Genomic DNA, 22,811 nt, shown 5'->3' on the forward strand with positions numbered 1-22,811 from the left:
TTAATATTTTGATATCTTTCATTCTTGAAAATGCAAAAATATTTTTTTATTTTCAGGTCTAGTACTTTTATATACTTTCTTGCTAACTTTTTTTTAAAAAAATGACAGATTTTTGTAGATAAAAAAAAGAAGGGAATTAATGTAGTCAATAACTGCATGTAAATAGTTTTCAAAGAATTTTATTTAAATTAGACTTTTATAAATAAGAAAAAACTTATTTACCATTTAATTTACTTATTAAATATATATAAATAATCAACAAATTGTCCGTAAAAGAATATTTGTTTGTAGGAGAATATAAATTTCATTCATATGCTTTTTTTCAGGAGACATTTACTATAAATAATTATATAGAATTAAAAATAAAAAATATTTATTAAAATATTCGAGTGTAAATATCACTATGTAATTTGTACAATTTTTTAAAACCTATACAAATTTTAAGATTATATTTACGTTATTTATATTGCATTACTTTATTGCAATATATTTGGTGATATGTTTACCACTTGTTGTATCAAATAATTTTCAATTACTGCTTTAGCTAAAAGACAATTAAATCAAGCAATTTTTTAAATATTTCATATAGTGTATGCAAATATTAATTGTATGATTTTTGCTTACCAGTTAGTGAATTATTTAATACTGCTGCATGATAAGCACTTATATTATACATATTACGACGCGTTATATCCGCGCCTCTAGATAATAATTCGTAGCATACATGTGGATGATCTCCATTTGCTCCATATATCAAAGGTGTATTTCCTTCCTTTATTATTAAAAACAAAAAATCAACATTTAAAATTTTTATTTGGTAAGAAAAATTACCATATGTAACATGTACCTCATCGCTTGCATTGGAATCTGCACCATGGTTTAACAACAATTTTACAAGATCATGATGTCCATAAGCAGCTGCTAAATGCAAAGGAGTCTCTCCATTGAGACCACGGTAGTTTTTGTTCGCACCAGCTTTAAGTAATTGCCTTGCACTGCCTAATTGTCCATATCTCGCAGCCCACATAAGACCAGTTAAACCCTTTTCATCGGGTGTATCAACAGTACCTTTATAACAATTTATTAACAATTATTAACTACAATATGTATTACCATTTGTTTGTAAAAAAAATAACATACTTGGATGTATGTGTTCAGGTGTAAGTTCACCTTGGCCAGCTAATGTATGGAATGTAATATCGCTACCACCATAAAGTTGAGATATTTCTGTTTGTGTATTACCTCTTTGTAAATTAGTAAGTAACGTAGGAGGCTGGAAAAAATATTAGGTTAGGGAAATATTTATAATATGCCTTTTATTTAAACATTTGAAATAAGATATATATAGATATTATATATACCTTATATGGTTGGAAGGCACTGGTTCTTGTAGCATCTTGCCATGCTCCTGGAGCCCAATGCCATTTAGTTTCTATAGGTTCAGACTTGCACCCAATATTTACATTTTCTGGCTTACAAATTAATGGTCTTGGTCTGATACCAATTGTTGATTCTCCATCACGCACAATACTTTTAGTTTCATTAGTAGGAGTATCACATTTTTGTTCTTTCTCTTCTTCATCGTCTTCTTCTTCCTCTTCTTTTACAATTAGTTCAGAGTGAATTTGATTTTCCATACTTTTCTATTCCATACATATATTTACATATATTCCGCACAGAGTTATATTAAATAATAAATAAATGTAAATAAAACAGTACACTGTTGTAAATTAGAAAATACTTTAATACAAATAAGTTACGTTTACAAAATTTGATTTAGTGTACTATCTATATAAATGATTTATTTAAATAACAAAAATTAAATACACGTCATATGTCATACTAAAAATGAAAAGTTTATCTCCCGAATCTTTTGTATTTAAAAAATATACACAAATGATTTATATATTTAGCTGATTAACGTAATTGAATGTCTATAAGCATTCATGAAAATGAATTTAAAAAATTTTTAGAGGATTCATAACAGACTTCGTAGAGAGGTTATAATTTCATTGTTGTTTGACATATACCATTATTTTTATAATTCTTATAATATATTGTATGTCATGGATGTGAATACTTTGCAAAAATTTGAATTTAATTAAACGATACATAAATATTTTTGTGAAAAAAAATAGAATAAGTAGAAATGTACATATGTCGTAATGACGATACGGACAAGGATTTCCATAGGATACTGTAAAGGAGTTTTCAAAACTTATATTTGTATTGATCTTAATGGATTTTATGCCTTACGGATTAAGAGATCTATTTTAGAATAATTTTTATTATTGCAGCATGAGCAACTTCATAAGGACTGTAATATTTAAAAAGGTATCATTTTAATGTTATTACCTTGGTTATGGTGTTTAATATCTTAAGAAGTTTAATTTTTATAACTCTATGTTTTATATTTAAATATACTATTTATTTTTACTTAAACAATTAATAACGTATATGTTACATATGTGGATGAAATAATTTTATTCTTAATGCGAGTTATTTAAATTTTGAATTAAACGTAACTAGCATTAACATTATATTTACACATTATAAACTTTTATATCGTAAAGATCATATTTAAAAATTTCCTACATATCTATAATACAATAAATTATTAAATTATGTGTAATTATATAAATTGATTTTCTTTTAGATTATAAAACAACTACAAAATATAGACAATGCATGTCAATATAAGATTATGTCTAATTTGCGTATCACATTTAATAAGGAGATTGATACATATACCTTTGTACTTCCTTTAAAATCAAAAGATTATAATTTAACAAATAAAGTGAAAGATATTACAGATAATGATTTAAAGGGTGATTTTGATAATATTACAGTCCAAGATAATACTATACACTTCAATGTGCTAAGAGATAAGTATATAAAGCAAATTTTAGAAAGCAATCTTTCTGGTGTTAGACCACCACTTGTGGATATTAATAAGAACATTATAGTAGAATTTAGTTCACCGAACATTGCCAAACCCTTTCACATAGGACACCTACGTTCTACAATTATAGGAAACTGCATTGCTAATTTAAATAGTTTCTGCCAAAATCAAGTTACAAAGATAAATTATTTAGGTGATTGGGGTACACAGTTTGGTTATGTTTATATAGGAATGAAAATGGCAAATATTGATAATATAGAAATGCAAACAGATCCCATTAAAACATTGTACACAGCTTATGTTAATGCTAATAAATTAGCTAAAGATGATCCAAGTATAAATGAGAGTGCTAAGGAAATATTTAGACAATTAGAATTAGAAGATAATGAAGTTTATAAAAATTGGGAATCAATCAAACACTTTACTGTCTTAGAATTGGAAAGAACATACAAAAGAATAGGTGTAACATTTGATAGATATGATTGGGAATCTATGTATACAGCTAAAAAAATAAATAAGATAATTGATAAGATGGGAGAAATGCAGCTGTTAAAATTAGATAATGAAAATAGGAAAGTAATGCCTTTGAGCGAAGAAAAAAGTGTTCCTATTATAAAAAGTGATGGTACAAGTTTATATATAAGTAGAGATATTGCTGCTGCTATTGATAGATTTGAGAGAAACAAATTTGATGCTATGTATTACATTGTAGAAAATGGTCAAACTGACCATTTTACTAATTTAATCCAAATTTTAAATAAAATGAATTTACCTTGGGTAAATAGATTAAAACATGTTAAGTTTGGAAGAGTACATGGTATGAGCACACGACAAGGTACAGTGGTATTTTTAGAAGATATTTTAAACAAAGCAAAGGAAATTATGAAACAAAAACAATTGGATGCAAAGAGTAAGTTTATATTATCTATAGTCATACATAAAATATAATTGAGGAGTGGTAATGAAATATATCTGTATTATACAATTATTTTAGCAACTAAAATTCCGTTGGATAAAATAGATGAGACTTCTGATATATTGGGTGTTTCTGGTGTAATTATTCAAGATTTAAAACAAGGTAGAATGAACAGTTACGAGTTTGATTGGAATTTAATGCTTGATGTAAGTTATTTAGATAAGTTGAAATCTTTTAAAGAATATTTCAAAGCTATTTAGTGATATATTGTTGTTTAGTGAAATATATATTTTAATATCAGATGAAAGGTAATTCTGGAATAAAATTGCAATATGCTCATTGCCGTTTATGCAGTTTGGAAGAGTTATCTGGTGCTACATTAGCAAAAGAGTGTGATTCAAGTCTTTTAAAAGAAACAGAAGTTGATCAATTAATTGTACTAATTAGTCAATTTGATGAAGTTGTACTTAAATCCTATGAAGAATTAGAACCATGTGTATTAACAATTTATCTTTTCCATTTATGGTTAGTATAAATATATGAAATAGGTATATTAAAAATTTTAATACATTAATTTTATATAGTCTTTTCTATACATTTATTTTTTATATTTTTCTTCTCTAGTAAAGCTATCAATATAGCTTGGCGCAAATTGAGTGTAAAACACCAATCAAATGACTTAGGAAACCAAAGATTATTATTATTTCATATAGCAAGAATTACTCTTGCCCAAGGTATGAAATTACTCGGCTTAACACCTCTTGAAAAAATGTAAATGGAAAAATAAAACTTTTATACAAAATGAAAATGTTATATAATACAATTAATTTAATAAATTTAAACGTCATGGTCATGAATGTGTATTATATAATGTTTTTCAAAGGTTAAGGATAACATCTTTAAAAAAATTTTAGTTAATAATTTTATTGATGAATCATTTTTTGTCCCACTTTCTACAGAACATCCACTTTATATTAACATGCATTTTATCTCGAAATGTTTAATGGGTATTTTATAAAAATTCATTTAAATTTAATACATAAATTTCAATGTGCGGAAAATTAAAAGGAAAATTAACGCTTTTTCCACGTAAATTTTCTGCGAGCTCCTTCCTGACCCCACTTCTTCCTTTCACGCCTCCTCCAGTCATATGTTAGAAGGCCCGCTAACAGAAGTAATTTTTTAATAATTCTCTTGTATAAATAAATTGATAATTTGTAAAACTAAACAAAATTTTATTAAACTTTGAAACAACTAAAAGTCTTGAGGATAAATTCAAATGACATTTCACTTATTAATCGATTCCATTATTATCGAAACATCAAATAACAAAAAATTCAAATTATAAGTTCAATTAATTTTCAGTTACATCCTTTGAGTACACAGTAAATTGTAGTGAGTGTATTATCTGCAAAAATCTAATTTTAATTCAAGAATGTTTTATTACGTGTCATTTATGGAGGATATAAAAAGGGTATATTGTAGTAGGCATATAAAATTTTGTTAGTATGCTTTATAACATTGTAATTGTAAGGGTTGTCCGATATGTTTCTTGAAATGTACAATAGTACAGAAGAAATTTTTCAATTATAATAAATATTACATTTCATTATAGCACATAACTATTTAGGAATTTTACAAAACGATAATTTGACTATATATTTTTGGATTCGATTAAATAATCATAGCTGAATGAATTCAGTGACTGACTTCATTGTAATTATAAATTGTATGTAAAAATCATTGTTCTAATAGAGGACGTGCAGTTAATTGCACAGTAGTAAGATTTTTCATTGTAAAGTACAACTTATATTTCTGAAAAATAAATTACAACCTTTTTTCTTTTCAATAGCTTAAAATAATTAGGTTCAAGATGAAAGTTAATTCTTGCTAAGTGACTCGCTTTAATTTCTTTTTAATAGTTTAATTTCAGGGTGTTTTCAAATAAAATTGTATGCTATCAGAAAGAATATAAGTAATTTAATTTGCAATTAGAAAATCAATCAATATTAATCAAATTTTTTATAATCCAATTTTTCTGAAATATTTTCATACATATTTTAGAAAATCAATGCATTATTGAATATGTGCACTATTAAAATACATTCAGAAAGCTTAAAAAATTCACATTTTCCATGAAATCAATTAGTACTATTCCTATATAATATAATTTATATCTAGAAATTGAACAATTACCGTGATAAATAAGTAGTTAGAAAATTGGGTTCTCCTTACCAAGTCTCATTCTTTCTCTCATTTGACTATCGACAAAGCTTTGAAGCCCCCTTGCAATACCAAGTCGAACAGCGCCAGCTTGTCCAGTAGGACCCCCACCAGAAATAGTTGCTTCAATATCAACTTTGTCAATCATTTCCGTAAAAATTAATGGAAATATGATCTGTAATTCAAAATAGGTTCAGTTAAGAATAATTTCTATTGCCTCTAAAATTAGCAAAACTTAAGCGTTCGTTTGAGAATCATTAAAATTTATGTACCTCAGGGCGTATCGTGGTTACTTTACTATATAACGTGCATAAATTGAAGATTTTTTATACCTATATAAAAAATTTCTGTTTTGCAGAAGTTTTGAACATTAAAAAATGCACTAGTCAATTCAATTACCTAGTCAATTCAAAATTTCTTACAGTGAAATGTGTCCGTTAGCAAAAGGTATTGATTCTTGGCAACTTTCCTCTCCCTTTAAAATGTTGCGAACGTGATGTACTTTATACGTTTAATAAACACCGTACTTTGAATAACGTTGCTACATTTTCTCATTATCAAATACTTATCTATATTTTTATAATTACTATTGCTGTAAGTTTAATGTCTATATTTGATAAGTATTACAAATATGGAATATAAAAGAGTTTATCTAAAAGGTACAAAAAGAAGAATAGAAGTTAATACCATTAATCTTAATGTCTCATTGTTATTAAATATATTTCTCTTTCTACTTTCACTTTCACTTTCGGTTCTGTGCCCCCATATGTCACTCGTTATAATACTTAAACTTATGATATTTACTAAGAAAGTTAAGTCGATCGATTTTGTCGCATTTCGATCGATGCATTAAACATCAAAATATGTTTTTGATCGTTTGCAATCGTTCACATGCACATTACTAACTAACTACAGTTAAGGTGTGTCCATGGTTCCCAAAGATTAAACTACATTTTGGTAATTTCAATTCAATCAGTACCTATAGCTGATCTCAATTATTCTTTTCCTTTGTCAGATTTTTCACAACACTCTCCAGCATTTTATTAGTATCTAATAATTGCTCCTTCAGCAACATGATCGTGTCCTCGTAGGACTGTAGTTTGTTGGCCAGATTCTCGATAACAAGTTGTAAATTTGAGTCAAAGCAGTCCTCGCTCTGCTGTCTCATCCTCATTACATGGTCGCTCAGATTAATGTTATCATCGTTCATAAACGGTATGTTTTTCTGTGCGATTTCATAAGCAGCCTTTAGAATGTCCTTCGGAAGCCTTTTCTCCAAAGGATTCAACGGTTTCACTACCAAAACCCTTTTTCTGTTTTCCACGTTAATCTTGTGATCGGACATCCACTTTCGAAAAGCGTATGGAATCGAACTATTATGTAACACCATCTCCGTAAACAGGATCAATTTTGTCTGGCGTACAAGCTTCGTGAGACCAGCATGATTCCTTAATCCTTGAATATCGTGAACAGCGATCCCAACCAACAAGTTCATTAAGATCACTGTGACGAACACGATGAATAGCGTGAAGAGGATCTGAGAGCATACCGACAATGGATGATAAATAACGAAAGGTCCCTCGGAGCTTCCTTCTAAACCTTCATCGATTTGCGTGATCAGTCCCTCGAAGTCCAACTCCCCGGCCATCATCGCCAGCACTTTAATGAGTCCTGTGAAAGGGTTGCCAAAAGATGGTTCACCGACGAAAATTACGCAAAAGCTAATAGTGAACCCTATCAGTAATCCAGAGTAAGCGAGCAACAGCTTGGCAAATTCGAACTGTATGTGGGTAAACATCGCTACATACGTGCCAAAGGCTGGAAGTTGGCCAACCATCAACATTAAGTTTGTCCAGGCGCACAGTATCGCGAATGCTCCGACGTAATTTTGCCAATCGTATGTACGTCCTGTATACACGAATGACGTAACAAAAACGCTAATTATAACGATGCCATCTAGCACGTTGTCGATATTGGAAAAGTACTGTTTCGCGGATGTGTACACCATGAAACCGAATATCTTCCTAGGAATGGAGATGCAAGTGAAGATTAATAAGAGATACCATTGAATCTCAATCACTGGTCGTCTGAACAGAAATCCAGAAATACGTTTGCTGCTGCAAATCTTAGAGCTATTTGCCTCGTCGTAGTTGTAACATTTGTAAGCTAGCGCCGTGAGCACGTAAGTCGTCATACAGATCACGGTCATGGCGTAAACTAGGATCCTGAGTAAATAAAATTTTCTTATCTTTTCCCATTTTAGATGCAAGAAAGCCATTACCAATGGGTGCGATAGTAAATCTTTACGACGTTCCTGGACAAACGTGTTTATGAAGCTGGTCTCGCATTGATTGCCACTGGGGAAGAGTAGATCGAAGTGCAGCCTCATTTCGAACTCTCTGTTATGAGGAACGGGTCTTCTGAGCGTTATCGAGGCATCTAATCTCTGTCGGAACACCTGAAGAGATTCTGGTATCTTCCTAAGTATAATGTTCAAGGCGGAAAGTCCGGCACTGGTGGTCGCACTAACGTCTGCACCGGCCCAAATCAGTACATCGACACAGTGAGATTGTTCGTTCAGGGCCGCCACATGAAGAGGAGTGAAGCCAGTTTTGTCTGCGGCATTCACTAGGGCACCGTGTTTTAATAGAAGTTCTACGAGCTTCGCAGAAGAATAAGTAGTCATCACAGCGAAATGTAGAGGAGTTCTATGAGCTCGGTCCACCGCGTTGATGTTGGTACCAGGCGAATCTAGAAGTAATTCAACGCATTTTATCGACTGAACGAAACAAGCTACATGAAGCGGCGTCTCGCCCATGTGATTCTTTTCGACAACGCTTGCTCCTTGTTCCAACAATAACTTCACTATTTTTACAGCTCCTGCTCTGATAGCGCAATGTAAAACTGGTTCGACCGTCTCCTGATAAAGATACGTGCTCGGTTTTGCGCCGTTATCAAGAAGTATTCGCGCTACATCCGGCGAATTTCCGAGGACAGAGAAGTGAAGAGGCGTATAATGATTGATTGGATTCCTGTAATTGATATCAACGCCCCTTTTTATCAAATGCTCGATGCAAGCTACGTTACCGCTTAACGAAGCAGCTAGGATGGCGTTCATGCCTGTACAAGGCTCCACGTAATCGAGTCTCGCGCCTGATTGTTCCAATTTCGGTAGCAGATGCACTAAACCACGGTAACAAGACCACATGTACGCTATATTCCTCATTCGTTCTCCCGGCGGCATCGCCGGCAAAGTATTGCATTTTTCTAGCTCGAGCAGTATCTTCATTTCTGCAGTCGTAAAGATCGACCACATGATCGATCTAAGATCGTTACTGTTGATCTGCGCTTGTTTGAATACGTCGAGATTATCGTAGAAGAGAGATTCGTCAACTGGCGGAGGTGTACCGGCATCAATTTCCACGTGATCGTTCGTGGTTTCGATCAAAGGGATATCATCGATCACGATTTTCTCCGAGCTACTCGACTGTCGATATCTGACGGATCTAAAGGAAGCCAATCTAGTGGATAGGAGATCGTTTGATGGATCGTTCAAATTCGACAAAGAACAATGTATCGTTTTTCCTTCACCAGGTAATGGTAGCCTCAAAGTTTGTGTCGTTTTGTCTTTAGCAGTCTCGTTAACACCTGTCTTTGTCAAGATGTTTTTGTCATCATCGAAATTGAGAAAAGAACGGCGATTTCTTAATCTGGTCAATGAATAATGCCTGGTCCTTTTTTTGTGATTAGCCAGCGGCTTCATTTTTGACTGACTCGTTTTTTCAACATTTTCGTGTGCTCCAGTGTCTCCTTCTACCGTTCTCCAATAGTCGTTTTCGTCAACCGAGAGACGACAATCTCTTAAACTGGTTAACGAGTATCGCCGCAGCCTTTCCTCGCTAACCTTAATCGTTGCACGCTGCACGTTAATCTTCGGTATGTCGCTGGAGTTCTCGTACATCTGTTTATCGTCCATTATCCGTCGGAAAGGAATTTTTTTTCGTCTCTAACCAGGATGATGAAGAAACTGCGACGTAACACAAGGCACACTCTACTATCGTGGATCACCTCGAAAGAACGTTCCAATCGTCATACCTCGGCCTCACTCTTTTCTTCGTTTATCACGTCACGTCCCAAAGTCATTTAGATCACTTTAAGAGAATGCTCTCGTCATTGCAGCACACGCGACTACCGGAGTCACTCGCCCGAGTGACTTATATTAGTCGACTCGTATGGATTCATTCTATATATAAGCTCAAAGGAAAAGACACGCTTCCGTTGGAGGAGCCAGTACTCCTTCGAATAGGGACCTTGAACTTAAAAACTAAACGAGATAGAGGTCACATCAACTTAAACTAACGTTGCGGTAAACAATTTTTAGTAAATATTCTTTTCTTATTTATTTATCGTACACGTGAATTCTTCTGATTCCTTCTTCATACTGTAAGTTAATCACTCTATAATCCTTGATAGAATAAAGATTTCTTCGAGAAAATTCTTCTTCATTTAAAGCCCAAGCCCCAATGTTTACATATGCATATTAGAATTTTATTTTATTCCATTATGATAATTATTTATCGTAGTTTTAAATTTAGAATTTATAATCATCGTTTTTACATAAAAACAAAGGATGAAACTTGGATTATGTAACAACGATGACCATTATTTGCGTCATATGCTGATTAATTTTTTTCGACGTTTTAACAACGAAGCCTGTATTTACATTGTATTAAGGCTATCATCTCGCAATAGAACAAGTGGCAATGATAACAAAAAAATGTGTTTTAAAGTTCAAGTATTATGAAACAATGTTTCGTTGAAATATGTTAGTGCTAATTTGATATTTCCTGGTTTTATCAATTATTTTTTTAAATTTAATGCAATGTATATCTCAACAAATTTGTAGGAAATTTAAAAAAAAAAGAGAATATTATTAAGTAATTCTTATTTTAATTCTTCTTTGCACTTCAATTATGAAAATCATTGGGTTTAATTTTGTATCTTTTTTCATGACTCTGTTTCAGTGTATTCCTCGTATTGTTCGAATACTTTTTATGGTTTCTTCTTCTCTCCATTATTATCTTTATTTTAACATAAGAATTCAACATTAACACGCAACAATCAAACAAAAAATCACTTATATTTCCTATTATAAATCCTCTGTTATCTCACTGTCTATTTTACAAAATTTTCCAACTTCGATGCTTTTTCATCCAATTTTACAACTTCCAGTTTTTCCATTTGCATTTGCTATACAGGATCATATACAAAAAAAAAAAAAATTCACTGTAACACTCTGTGACAATAATTTATTAGACGATAATTCTACGATTCCATTTACGATCAGCAAAAAATTAAAATTCACCGATAATTTATTTGAATACTTTGGCAATTAATACGGAGAAAGCCAGTATCACGCAACATTGGGTACCGCTCTCTAAAGCCGAAACACCAGACGCTGCAAGAGATCGCGCGCATGTGAGTCTTTTCACAGATTCGCCGCTCTTTAAGATATTCCCGTAAAATCTAGATACACTCGTGGACGTGAAACTTAGTGTCCTTGTTCAATTCCACCGTGGTCAGTAATCATATTCTACCATTATATAGGCTGTATATATGTATACCAGTTGTTCAGATCCTGATTTTCTACGAATTGGAACCGGTTCCACCAAGTAGTTCTTGAATATCCCGTGAATACCAATGACTAAATTTGAATGCGTCCAAAAAAAGACAAGTTAAAGTAAATTTATAGCCTGCAGCGATTTAAAAAGAAAAGTATATATGATTTAATACGCGAATTATCGTGTGGGAAGAACGAAAGGCATAATGGAACTTGCTGCTCTCTCGTTGTATCGATCGATCAAGTGGAAAACCAATGAAACTCGAATAACTAAAGCTGTTAGAGCAGTCGGCACCAGTTGGGTAACTTTTTTGCGTTACTATATACTTTTATATGTAAATTTTGCCGTATTGAAGCATATCGATTCAATTAGCGATAAATGGGGGTACTTCAGAATCGTGCTTCTTGCTATAGAAACAGATTCTTTCTTTAATTGGTGTGAAAATTCTAGATCACATTTAAAATTTATTAGGGATTATATCAGATCAAAGGGATAGATATCGAGAGAAACAATTAAAAAAGCTTTGTAAGAAGTAACAATTAAGATTAATTACCAGTCAGATTCCCAGAAACGGTTAAGTGTTTTTGTAAGTGAAGGTGTTAATGGTCATTTCAGAAAAGCACTTCTTTCGGACTATTGGTTAAACGAACGCAGTTTTTTGTTACAATACAATCTTTTCTTTTTTTGTTTCGACATGGAAACTACAAATTGAAAGTCACTGTTAGGATAGAGGTATTGTTTCCAGTGATATTGCCAGGTAAATTAAAACACTTAATATGAGAACCTGAATTGACTGTCACTGTTACGTTGAAAACATCGATATTTTAAGAATATATTAGAAAGCATGGCGAATGTTCACTAGATAAAAAATTCCATCTAAAAAAGTCATTATGCGAGGTATGACACGATTAAAGGATCACAAAAATCGTCTTCTTATAGAACACATGATGCAAACTGTAGATACACGTTAATTAATATGTCGATTTGTATTTTCCGTTTGAAAATGTTTCTTGATGTCTGATGCTTACACACCTTTCGAAACGTATTTTAGCCTATAGGAATATCGTTTCTCTAACGTATCCGCAAGTATGTTGGGCAATAACGCGTTTCTTGAAATTGCAGAGTGGACAAAACTGGATCATAATATTTTGTCTTCAAGGACGAAAATATTTATTTATTTTTTGGAGAAGATATAATATAATATTTTATGATATATAATAATTATATTTTATGAAATATAGTATAAATATTTTTTGGCATAATAGAGATATGTTTAAAACACTTATTAAATACATACACATCGATTGAATAAAGCTAAAAATTGCAGTGTTCAATAATTAATTGTTACTTTCTAGGATAATGAATCATTACCACGAATGAATGCTATCGCGAATTCCAATCACTGTCATGTAATTATATTTACGGTTAAAGTTGTAAACAGGTACATACATAGGTCGAATACATACATACAGAATAGTATGATTCATATACCGAAAAAACTAAACCTCAACTTACAATTATAATTATCGTTGTCATAATGTTTATACAATCATTACACTATGATTATTATTATATATGAAAAAAAATTAAAGTTAATATTGTTAGCAAAGTCTTTCGAATATCGAAGGTAATATTTAAATGAAGCTACTCTAAACTCGACGTACAATTAACTTTAAAAGATTTTACAAAAGATACGATATAATAAGTTTTTGAAGCTTCGATGCTTGTGTCGTTGCATAAATTGTACCTTTTGAAAGATTTCATTATATAAATATTTATATTTTCTTTCTTATATATCTAGACACGAGTAATTTCCAAACACCTATCGCACTAATTACTTTGATGAAACTCTATTTTCTTAATATTGTTGTTAAAAAAATATTTTTCTGTTTAAAAAAGGTATATATTTCAGAATCACTTTATTTGCATGTTTTCGTATAATAAGTAATAAATTAAGATTAAAAAAAAAAGCTAAAATATATATTACATGGTCTTATTTACACAACTTTTTAATACAATTAAGGTATTCTTATAAGTATAAAATTAAATAGTATTAAAATACTTTGTTGTGTTCAGCTTATTCTGTTAGTTCTCTATCTGATTTCTAGGTATTTTTATAGTTTTGTTCATAATATGGACGGACTTTAATGCGTTGTAATACAATATTTTACAAATATTGGGTACAAACCCATACATCAAAATATAATCGTTATATTATTATTTAAATATTTCATCTCAAGCTTCTTTTTCAACTTTTATCACAAATTCGTGACATTCCTGACACGCAAAGGATTTAAAATCACCAACCATGAGAATTATAAAAATTCAGGAAAGAAAGGAAGGGAACAAATTTAGTAGTTAAATTATAATGTTTCCACTCCATATATGACGCTTTATGAATTTTGCTTTAAAAATATGCAAAACATATGTTTAATCAACGATCCTCAATGTTGATTACACACGTTCGTTTTAATCATTTGTATTTTCCACTTTACATTCTCTGTCATTGCCAGAACATTATGTTTCGTTTTATAAAATTTTAGAGAGGACTCGATAGTCGATACACATTGATCCGAATATTAAAAGCACGTAATTGTCATCTTCTATAAGCGAATCTTCAAGATTGTGAAAAATATGATATTATAAAATGGCCTGAGGATTACTCTTAAAATTCTAAACGTACGTATGCGCAATTCCTGCATTTCTAAGGTCGATTGGGTGATTTAAGCTTCCTCAGATTATTCACACGATATATCTTTGCTATTAAGATTCTAAGAATTCTCAGAGTAAAAACTTAATTATTCTCATCCTTTTCTTTGTTAACGATGCGCTTGTCATTCATTAATGCCATCACGACATCCTGAAGAAGTTGGTGATTTTTATCGCAAATCTTTTTCAATTCTGCCAAATCTCCTTTGACCGAGTAATCATCGACGGATACGTCTTCTTCCGGAGAACGTCGACGAAATGTCGAATATGGCTCGCTTTTTAAATACGTATATGCAGTAGCGTTGCTCTTCCTGCTGCACAATGTTCCAGACATATTTTTCCTATCCTTCACGACCTTGTGCGCAGCGGATAACAAATCACGAGGCAATCTACTCTCTCTCGGGTTCAGGGGACGAACGGTTAAAACTGCTCTCAAGGGTGAAGGTAGCAGCAGAGCTGTCCATCGTAAAAGTTTCGTTAGTCGTTTTGGTATCAGTCCGAGAAAAAGCGCCGTTTCGACGTCGCAAATAAGCTTTGTCTGGCGAACGAGTTTTGCAAGTCCCGCCGTTTTCTGTAGTCCTTTTATATCGTGAACTGCGATGCCTACCAGTAGATTCATCAACACGATAGTAACGAACAGAAGAAACAACACGAATGACAACTGTGCGGAAACTTGGAGTAGAATCCAAGAGGTACCGCCTGAATCGATCGATTTCCCATCTTCTTCCCGAGGAAAAAACAGGTCCTCGAAATTTAACTCTCCGGTCATCATGACCAAAACTTTGATCAGACCAATGTGAGGGCTGCTAAACGATTTCGAGCGTGGAAAAATCACGCAGAAGCTTGCGGTGAAGCCTACTAAGAGACAAGCATACGCTAACAGAAGCTTGAATACTTGTGCTTGAACACTGGTAAACATCGCGACGTACGCTCCGAATATTGGCAATTGTCCTATCATTAGCATAAGATTGCTCCAGCCGCAAAGCACGGCGAATGCACCTACGTGGCTTTGCCACGCATACGTTCTGCCCGTATAGATAAAAGAAGTGGCAAATACGCTCAGGATCACGCACCATTCGACCATGTTTTCGGCCTGCGTGAAGAACTGGCGGACGGAGGGGTACGTTGGAATGCTGGTCAATTTGCGAAATGCTTCGAGAATCGTGAGCACCATTAATGCATACCATTCCATTTCGAGCAAAGCTGGGTGCCTGTAAAGAAACCCGTTGATACCAGTGGTATTTGCACATAATGGTGGCTGAGTGTTGTCTAATTGACCGTGCGACTCATTGTAACAGTTATGCGCTAAAGCAGTCATTACCCATCCTGTAAGTATGAGAACGTAAAATAGATAGAAGACTAGCCTGCCCACGTAATACTTTCGGATCTTCTGCCATTTTAAATGGAGAAACGCCTGACAGAGCGGATGTTCTAGAATCTCTTTGTATCCTTCTTTCACGAATGTCCCGAGATATCTTATTTCGCCTTGTTGTTGGTGCATCAGCAGAGGATGAAAGTCGAGACGAAGCTCCGCCTCTCCGGTGGCTGAACCATGCTGGTGAAGCGTTATCGAGGCATCTAATCTTTGTTTAAAGACGTTCAAAGAAGTCGGCGTTTTACGTAAGATAATGGATAATGCGCTAGTCCCGCCTTTCGTTCTAGCGCTAAGATCCGCTCCATGCTGTATCAGGATATCCACACACTGAGACAATTCGTTCAGAGCAGCGATATGAAGCGGTGTATAACCGTATTTATCGGTTTTATTGATATTTGCCTTCCACATTATTAACAATTCCGTCACGTCATAAGCCAGCAACGATCTACCTAATGCGAGATGTAAAGGCGTTCTTCCGTCGCTATCTTCGATATTAGGATCACAGCCACCTTTCTTTAGCAATATTTCCACGCATTCCAAGGAATGAGATCGAGAAGCTATATGTAAAGCTGTCTGATCTCTATGATTCTTCAAGTGAACATTTGCACCTTTTTCTACCAACAGATCGACATTTTCCACACAACTAGACTCCGCTGCGAGATGTAGAGCAGTGTCGCCCTTTTTAGTCATCAGATCTAGCTCGCAACCTGCGTCTAGTAGTACCAACAAGCCAGCTGGATCTCCTCTGTCCGCTACGTGGTGTATAGCAGCGTACCCATTACAGTCTAAATTATTCAAGGTATGATTATTAGATGCCAGTAGCTTTAATACGTTGTAAGCGTTTGATCTGGCCGCAGTGTGTAACACGGTCTCCTCTCCGCAAGGAGATTCCTGACTGACGCCTAGCTGAAGGAAATATTGAGCTACTTTAAAAGCATTTCCAAAAGCAGCGTAATGAAAGGGTGTATGAGTTCGTCCCAGACGAATGTTGGCACCGTTAGCGAGCAAATATTGTACACTCTCTAAAGAGTTACTGAACGCAGATAAGTGTAACGGAGTTAGTCCTTGTCCTTGTTCCGAGTGGTTTAAATCCGCTCCGCACTTGTGCAATCCAGCAATCGCGTCTATCCGACCAAGGAAACTGGCGTGAAGTAGCAAAGCGTTTACTTCTTGTTGTTTATAGTATTTTACGAAATGTTCAGGATTCTTTAGATCCATTTTATTCTCCTCCAGATCGTCAAGGAGTTGCAATCGACCACCGATGTGTCTCATATGCTCCACTAATAGATTCTTGATTATATCTTTGTTTACCTGCAAGGTGCAATTTATTTCCTCTGTACAAGAGCTCTCACTGGCACACATAGAATAGCAATGTGGCTCTTCGATAGGAGGCGGAGTTCCGTAGTCCAAACTTTGGTCATCGGAGGACCAATTTGTCTCTACTTCTGTATGATGCGGGCTCTTCGACGCCAACCATCGTGTTAAGAGCAGAGAAGTCATGGTCGTACGCTTTGAACTATTCGGAATCGATACCGTTACGTCCTCCATATCGATGATCCTCTCCATTTGTACTTTCTTTTTCGCCGGTGGCGAATTCGAGGCCTGCGAATGGTTCATCTCCATCCTTCTCGGTTAGCGCTTTACGCGATTACATCATCGATCTACAAAGAGCATTGTCATGAGTAGTAAAAGGGCTCGCGAGGTATTAATTCATGAATGAAGTCGATGGGGATTCGTGAACGTGCATTGAGTAGAAAATTATGTGACGTCGCTTTGCTTAATCGATCGATCCTGTTGAATCTTATTCATCAGACGCATTTGTATGTTGAAAAATTATCATTTATACTTCGGATCGTCCAAGGATCCTTTAACAAAAGCTAGATTTTTTTTAATAAATGTGAACTTCGATTGGAGCGTTCGTGATACGTTAAAATTATTATTAAACTCTCTACTTTTCATAGACAGTTTGACAGTTTCTTATTATTGTTTAAGAGTCATCCTTTGATTTTACTAATAGTCAGCATTTTATTAAAATGTTTTTCAATTTAAAGTAAAAAGAAATCGTTCTATTTTGTTTATAATAAATTTCTGTATATCCTCCGCGAATAACATTATATAAATTTTTGCGATCTATATTTTATTATTCTGCAAATCCTATAAATCTCTATCTTATTATCCTATAAAAATGTATTTAATAATATTCCTAGATATGCATTGTGGACTCAATTTAGTAACTATGGTGTTATGCAGCAAAAGTTAAAAGGTAATAATATCATGATTTCGAATACAATTTGTTTCAATTATGTTATTAAGACACTTATAGCATTTAAAGTCGCTCAAAAATCTTACAAATGCAAACAAACTAAGTGGAAAAATCATTAATTTTACAATTGATCGCAATCATCGTGGTGAAATTTATTTAGTTTTTAAACATTTTTCAAAGCTTTATTTCAATTTTACCATCAATAAAGTATAAGATGATCTTTTTGATGACGTCTGACTGTGTATCACGCGAGGCGCGAATGACAATTGGAAAATCGGGCACATAGACTGATGACTGCGAAGTGCTGTGCCGTTACCTTTAAACTGATATTATTTATTTACAGATCGAGTCCTTCAAGTATCGAAGACAAAAACATTCTCGACATACCGATTCAATTTTGAAAGCATGACAAAACTATACGGAATGACGTTTACACATATGTATTTCGCGTTCTTAAATGATTAGAATCCAGGATGTAAGCTTTTAACTAAAGTAGAAAATATATAGGTTTAACGGAACTACGCAACGAAGAAGGAATGTACGAATTACGTAAATTAAATACATCTAATAATGCGATAGCGAACAAAGAAAGCTCATTTTTTAAATATTAAGTGATACGTAACTAATTAAAATATAAGTTAATTTTATCAAAAGTTTCTTCTAATAAAAATTCTGCAAGTTTCCTGAAAATATTAATTTTCGTAAAGTATTCTAAATTAAGTTGAACTAAAATTTTTGAGTCGTAGTTAAACATTTCTTTTAACTCAACGATAATTTTTTTGTTACTCTGAAACACGTTGATGATTCGATATCACAAAAACAGAAAACACTTGAAAAATGTTATTAAAAACAAAATTGCAATAACCGGATGTAACTTTATTTCGTCACATTACATTTATTATATGTCCAAAATCAAATTCTGCTTATACATACACAAGCTTTAAACATTTACACTTTTCATTATCAACTTTCATCGTTCGAGATTGAATTTATATATTTTTAACAGATAATATTTAAAGTCCTTTTTCGTATTATCAGATACGATTATTTCAAAATTCATAGGATGGCTCTTTAAATTCGAAAAAAAGAGTTTTCACTGACTTTCCATCACAAACGCGTTTCGATATTCGATGCATGGTGCAAACTTTTAACAATTTTGTCTCTTTACCGATAGCTTAATAATATCGAAAAGAAAATCGATCACTGTTCTTCTCTCCGTTCTTCACTTCTCGATCGTATTCACGTGCGAATACGATCAATTTCATCGAACGAACGACCGTGCTACTCAATGTGACGGTGTTATTGTTACAACATCATAAGCCTGTCGTTCTATCTGACGACTCGATTGATACTGAACTCGAATCGAGCTTCTTAGACGCATTGTCTGTTCTGAGATCGCGGAGACCACGATAAATCGCATACATCAGAAATATCAGCAATTCGCGAGGCTTGGTTTCGTTTTCATTTATAGGGACTTTCTCATCTTTGTATCTTATGTTTATCCTGTATTCATAAATTTTAATAATGAATATACCATAAAATTTGATCGACTGGTATTTATATTTACTAGTTTTCGCGATACCTTGCACATATCTTTTTCGTTGCAATTGAAGAAGAGAAAAAGACACGTAACATTGCGGGAAACGGAAAATTTGAAATGTTAATTTTAAGTTTATCTATAGGTACGTTATATATATTCTTAGATCTTTTTACATGTAAAGTGTACTTCTCTTTTCTAATCTCAGAAAGGAGATTAAAAAAGAGAATTCTGCTTATCTTTTCTTATTTTTCAATAAGTCTTTTAAATTGTTCTTTATAATGAAAGGAATCAAATATGAAGATTAAGAAGTAAATTAAGAAATCTCAAATAAACGATAATTATCATTAATAACTTTTTTTAGCCCAAATTTAGTTAAAATCTTAAAAACAAATCGGAGAAACATATATTGTTTCAACATCATCATTGGAAAGTTATTTGTCCTTGAAATAACTGATCAAATTCCATTGTGTGAACCACACACACATTCTTCATTTATATATTATAAATTTTAGTATAACTTTTAATATAACTTTGAGATCAAACAAACTAATTTTAATATAACTAACTTTTATATATCTCTATATGTACAATATAAAATAGTATTAACTACTATGCCTAATTATAATTATTTTAGACAAAATTGTTTACATGTGCATTAGAAATTGATATGTAATAAATTGAAATTAATAAGTTTGACTAATACTCTGCAACATAATATGTACTTACCTCAATTATGTTGTATAACAGTATCAACTTATATTAATTATTTAGAATACTTACCTATTTTCATATAAAAAATATGTATTGTAATTTTTTTTATCAATATTCGTTTTTTGTGTATTGTAATTTTCTTATCAATATTTGTTTTTTGTGTATCGTAAAATGATTTTTCAATGAAGTCGTAATTATTCATATGTAGAACACATACGAATATTATAAATAGTTACTTAAATTATTTTAACAGCGAACTATTATCACATTTTGCAAAATGAAATTATTCAAACTGTTTTCATACGTACCTGTTCACGACATTGCATATCATCAAAGTACGCGAGATCCTTTCCATTAATGGTAATTTTTCCAGATCCATTGCCTATCACTTTAACCTCGCCTCTTGTATTTTTTCTTGCACATCCTATAAAAGAGTCATGATTTTGAATTTTGATATTAATAAACAATTTCCTTGCAAATAATTTTTCTAATTTCGAAAATAATATTTTAATGTTCTTAAACCATACAATTACAATATTATGGGAATATTATTGATAGTTTATTTTATACTTACTGTCGATAAGTACAAAAGGCCTGTTATCACTATCATATTCAAGCTATAAAAAAATAAAATGTATGTTCATTTTTAATGAGAAAAGAAAGATAGTTGATACAACAAAAAATATACATACTTGTGGAATTTTCATATCCTGATTAATACTTTGTAATTTTCTTCTATATTCCATGATAAAAGATTCTGCATGCTTTGATACAGGATGATCAACTAATCTCTGCATACTTTTTATAAAGTAATCATACTAAAACAAATTAATGAATTTAAGGTATTATGCTTACAAAATAAAGCTATAGAGCTATATATCATTTATTACTTCTTTGTCTAAAAGTTCTTCAAGCAATATCTTTTCTAAGCTCTTCTTCTGTAGCCATTCTGAATCACTTAAATCTCTGAAACAATAGTAATAAAAAGAAAAAATATTACTTTATCTACGATTTAGAATGAGTTAGAAATATAAATATAGTCAAAGTAATTGCACATTTACATTTTATGCTCTGGTGCTGATTGGATATTTCTTTCCAATATCTGGTCCTCTATTTTGTTTAAATGAATCATTGATTTTGCAATGTTCTACATGTAAAGATATTTGTTTAATAAAGAATAATGTGTTCATATAAAATGTACAGAGAAAGAGATTTAAAAAAAGCTTACATGAAGTGTTTCATAATAATTAGGTTTAGTAGTGTAAAACAAAAAATGATGTGGTCTACCAGATTCATCAAATTCTGCTTCCTTCCTATTCCCATATACATCTATAGGGTGAAGCATCGTAGGTTGAGCTCCTTGGTCATATAAACCAGATGGAAATAAGTACCTTATTGCATTCTGTTAAAAGTAATAATTCTTATACAAATTCAAACTTTAGCATATAAAAGTAATTAAATTTAAAAAGATATCAATTCCTGTATTACTCTTTTCTTATTTGCAATATATAATGTAATAGAATCTGATATATTAGATTCTTATTAGTTGAAGATATATAAATACTCAATTTTAATAATATTAATAGTTGATCAAGAGAGTATTAACTATAATAATAAGAAATATAATTTACATTAATATCTTTTTGTGTAAAGTTCTCAGGATCTTCGCCCATTATATTAGCTAAATATCGTTTTCCAATATCATACTCAGCTATTTGTTTTTTCATAAATTCCTCTAAAAGCAATAAATAATTATCATTTAATAGATTTGTTTTAAAATTTCCAAATTACTTGTACCATGATATGTTTATAACTTACTATAGTCATTAGATTGTTTTAAGTATGCTCTCATAGCACTACTAATTTTTTTTCCAGTTAATTTTGCAGATTTATGAGGAATCATGTCATCATTAATGTTTATACAATATGGTTTAGAGATAACGTCCTAAAATCATAAAATCTGTATTACTGTCTAGTTTACTATTACTTTTAAGGTTATAAAAATTATTTGGTAATTAAAGAATACTTATTGAAAGAATTAATTAACACTTTAATATTTTTAATTTACCGAGCATTGTGTAATATTTAATATACTTCCAATAGCACCAAAATTATTAATATTTATTACGTTTCGCAAATTTATGAAACGTGTAAACATCAACATAGCCATTTTTATCGATTAATAACTAAAATGGATTTCGGAAATAAATAATTATCATGTGCTCCAGAAAGATATGAATCTAATGATAATATCGTATGTCTTTTTATTTCACATTTTATGTATTATGTACGATTACTTTTTGCCATACACTCTTGCTGAATAAACGTTCTGTATTTTTGGTGATATCAGGCCGATATTAAAAGTAAATATTAGTAACTAAATATGTATCAATACCACCTGATGCAACACATACATATGTATATGTATATTTCACACACATACATGTTTAAAATTATATCTTTTCTCAAATAACTTTTTAGTTTAAGGATAAAAGTTCATAATTGTAACATATATATTTTTATTGAAAGATGTATTTTAAAGAAGAAATAG

At 31.9% G+C, this 22,811-nt stretch overlaps 4 protein-coding genes and 1 long non-coding RNA gene across 9 annotated transcripts; 2 read left to right on the forward strand and 3 right to left on the reverse strand.

The window, feature by feature from the left end:
* Nucleotides 1-356: 356 nt before the first annotated feature.
* Nucleotides 357-2,622, reverse strand: LOC126868713 (DNA-binding protein RFXANK-like). The gene is made up of 6 exons (XM_050624505.1): nucleotides 2,356-2,622; nucleotides 1,362-1,643; nucleotides 1,141-1,273; nucleotides 848-1,068; nucleotides 625-772; nucleotides 357-544 (listed from the first exon to the last, which is right to left on the reverse strand). Exons 2-6 carry the CDS (start codon nucleotides 1,635-1,637, stop codon nucleotides 477-479), a joined length of 846 nt encoding a protein of 281 aa, XP_050480462.1. The 5' UTR covers nucleotides 1,638-1,643; nucleotides 2,356-2,622; the 3' UTR covers nucleotides 357-476.
* LOC126868698 (probable arginine--tRNA ligase, mitochondrial) lies at nucleotides 1,653-4,671 on the forward strand. Its single transcript, XM_050624473.1, has 6 exons — nucleotides 1,653-2,199; nucleotides 2,298-2,334; nucleotides 2,657-3,812; nucleotides 3,897-4,024; nucleotides 4,120-4,343; nucleotides 4,443-4,671. The coding sequence occupies exons 1-6, from the start codon at nucleotides 2,150-2,152 to the stop codon at nucleotides 4,591-4,593; spliced, it is 1,746 nt and encodes a 581-aa protein (XP_050480430.1). The 5' UTR covers nucleotides 1,653-2,149; the 3' UTR covers nucleotides 4,594-4,671.
* Nucleotides 4,672-4,722: 51 nt separating this feature from the next.
* LOC126868687 (28S ribosomal protein S9, mitochondrial-like) lies at nucleotides 4,723-22,667 on the reverse strand. 5 transcript variants are annotated; one of them, XM_050624440.1, is made up of 11 exons: nucleotides 22,329-22,664; nucleotides 22,079-22,205; nucleotides 21,892-21,995; nucleotides 21,489-21,662; nucleotides 21,322-21,407; nucleotides 21,151-21,226; nucleotides 20,953-21,078; nucleotides 20,835-20,877; nucleotides 20,569-20,684; nucleotides 6,054-6,216; nucleotides 4,723-4,983 (listed from the first exon to the last, which is right to left on the reverse strand). In XM_050624440.1, the coding sequence occupies exons 1-11, from the start codon at nucleotides 22,428-22,430 to the stop codon at nucleotides 4,892-4,894; spliced, it is 1,209 nt and encodes a 402-aa protein (XP_050480397.1). In that variant the 5' UTR covers nucleotides 22,431-22,664; the 3' UTR covers nucleotides 4,723-4,891. The 5 variants fall into 5 exon arrangements, with proteins under 5 accessions (XP_050480397.1, XP_050480398.1, XP_050480394.1 ...); XM_050624441.1 differs by lacking the exon at nucleotides 4,723-4,983 and adding an exon at nucleotides 5,010-5,226 and having other exon boundaries at nucleotides 22,329-22,666; XM_050624442.1 differs by lacking the exons at nucleotides 4,723-4,983; nucleotides 6,054-6,216 and adding an exon at nucleotides 17,254-17,407 and having other exon boundaries at nucleotides 22,329-22,667.
* Nucleotides 6,637-10,361, reverse strand: LOC126868686 (transient receptor potential channel pyrexia-like). Its single transcript, XM_050624436.1, has one exon. The coding sequence runs from the start codon at nucleotides 10,015-10,017 to the stop codon at nucleotides 7,033-7,035; it is 2,985 nt and encodes a 994-aa protein (XP_050480393.1). The 5' UTR covers nucleotides 10,018-10,361; the 3' UTR covers nucleotides 6,637-7,032.
* Nucleotides 17,419-19,178, forward strand: LOC126868745 (uncharacterized). Its single transcript, XR_007690739.1, has 3 exons — nucleotides 17,419-17,566; nucleotides 17,954-18,009; nucleotides 18,353-19,178. It is a non-coding gene; the product is annotated as an uncharacterized LOC126868745 (long non-coding RNA).
* Nucleotides 22,668-22,811: the final 144 nt, after the last annotated feature.

This window comes from Bombus huntii, chromosome 8, assembly GCF_024542735.1.
Source record: "Bombus huntii isolate Logan2020A chromosome 8, iyBomHunt1.1, whole genome shotgun sequence".
Classification (NCBI taxonomy): Eukaryota; Metazoa; Arthropoda; class Insecta; order Hymenoptera; family Apidae; genus Bombus; species Bombus huntii.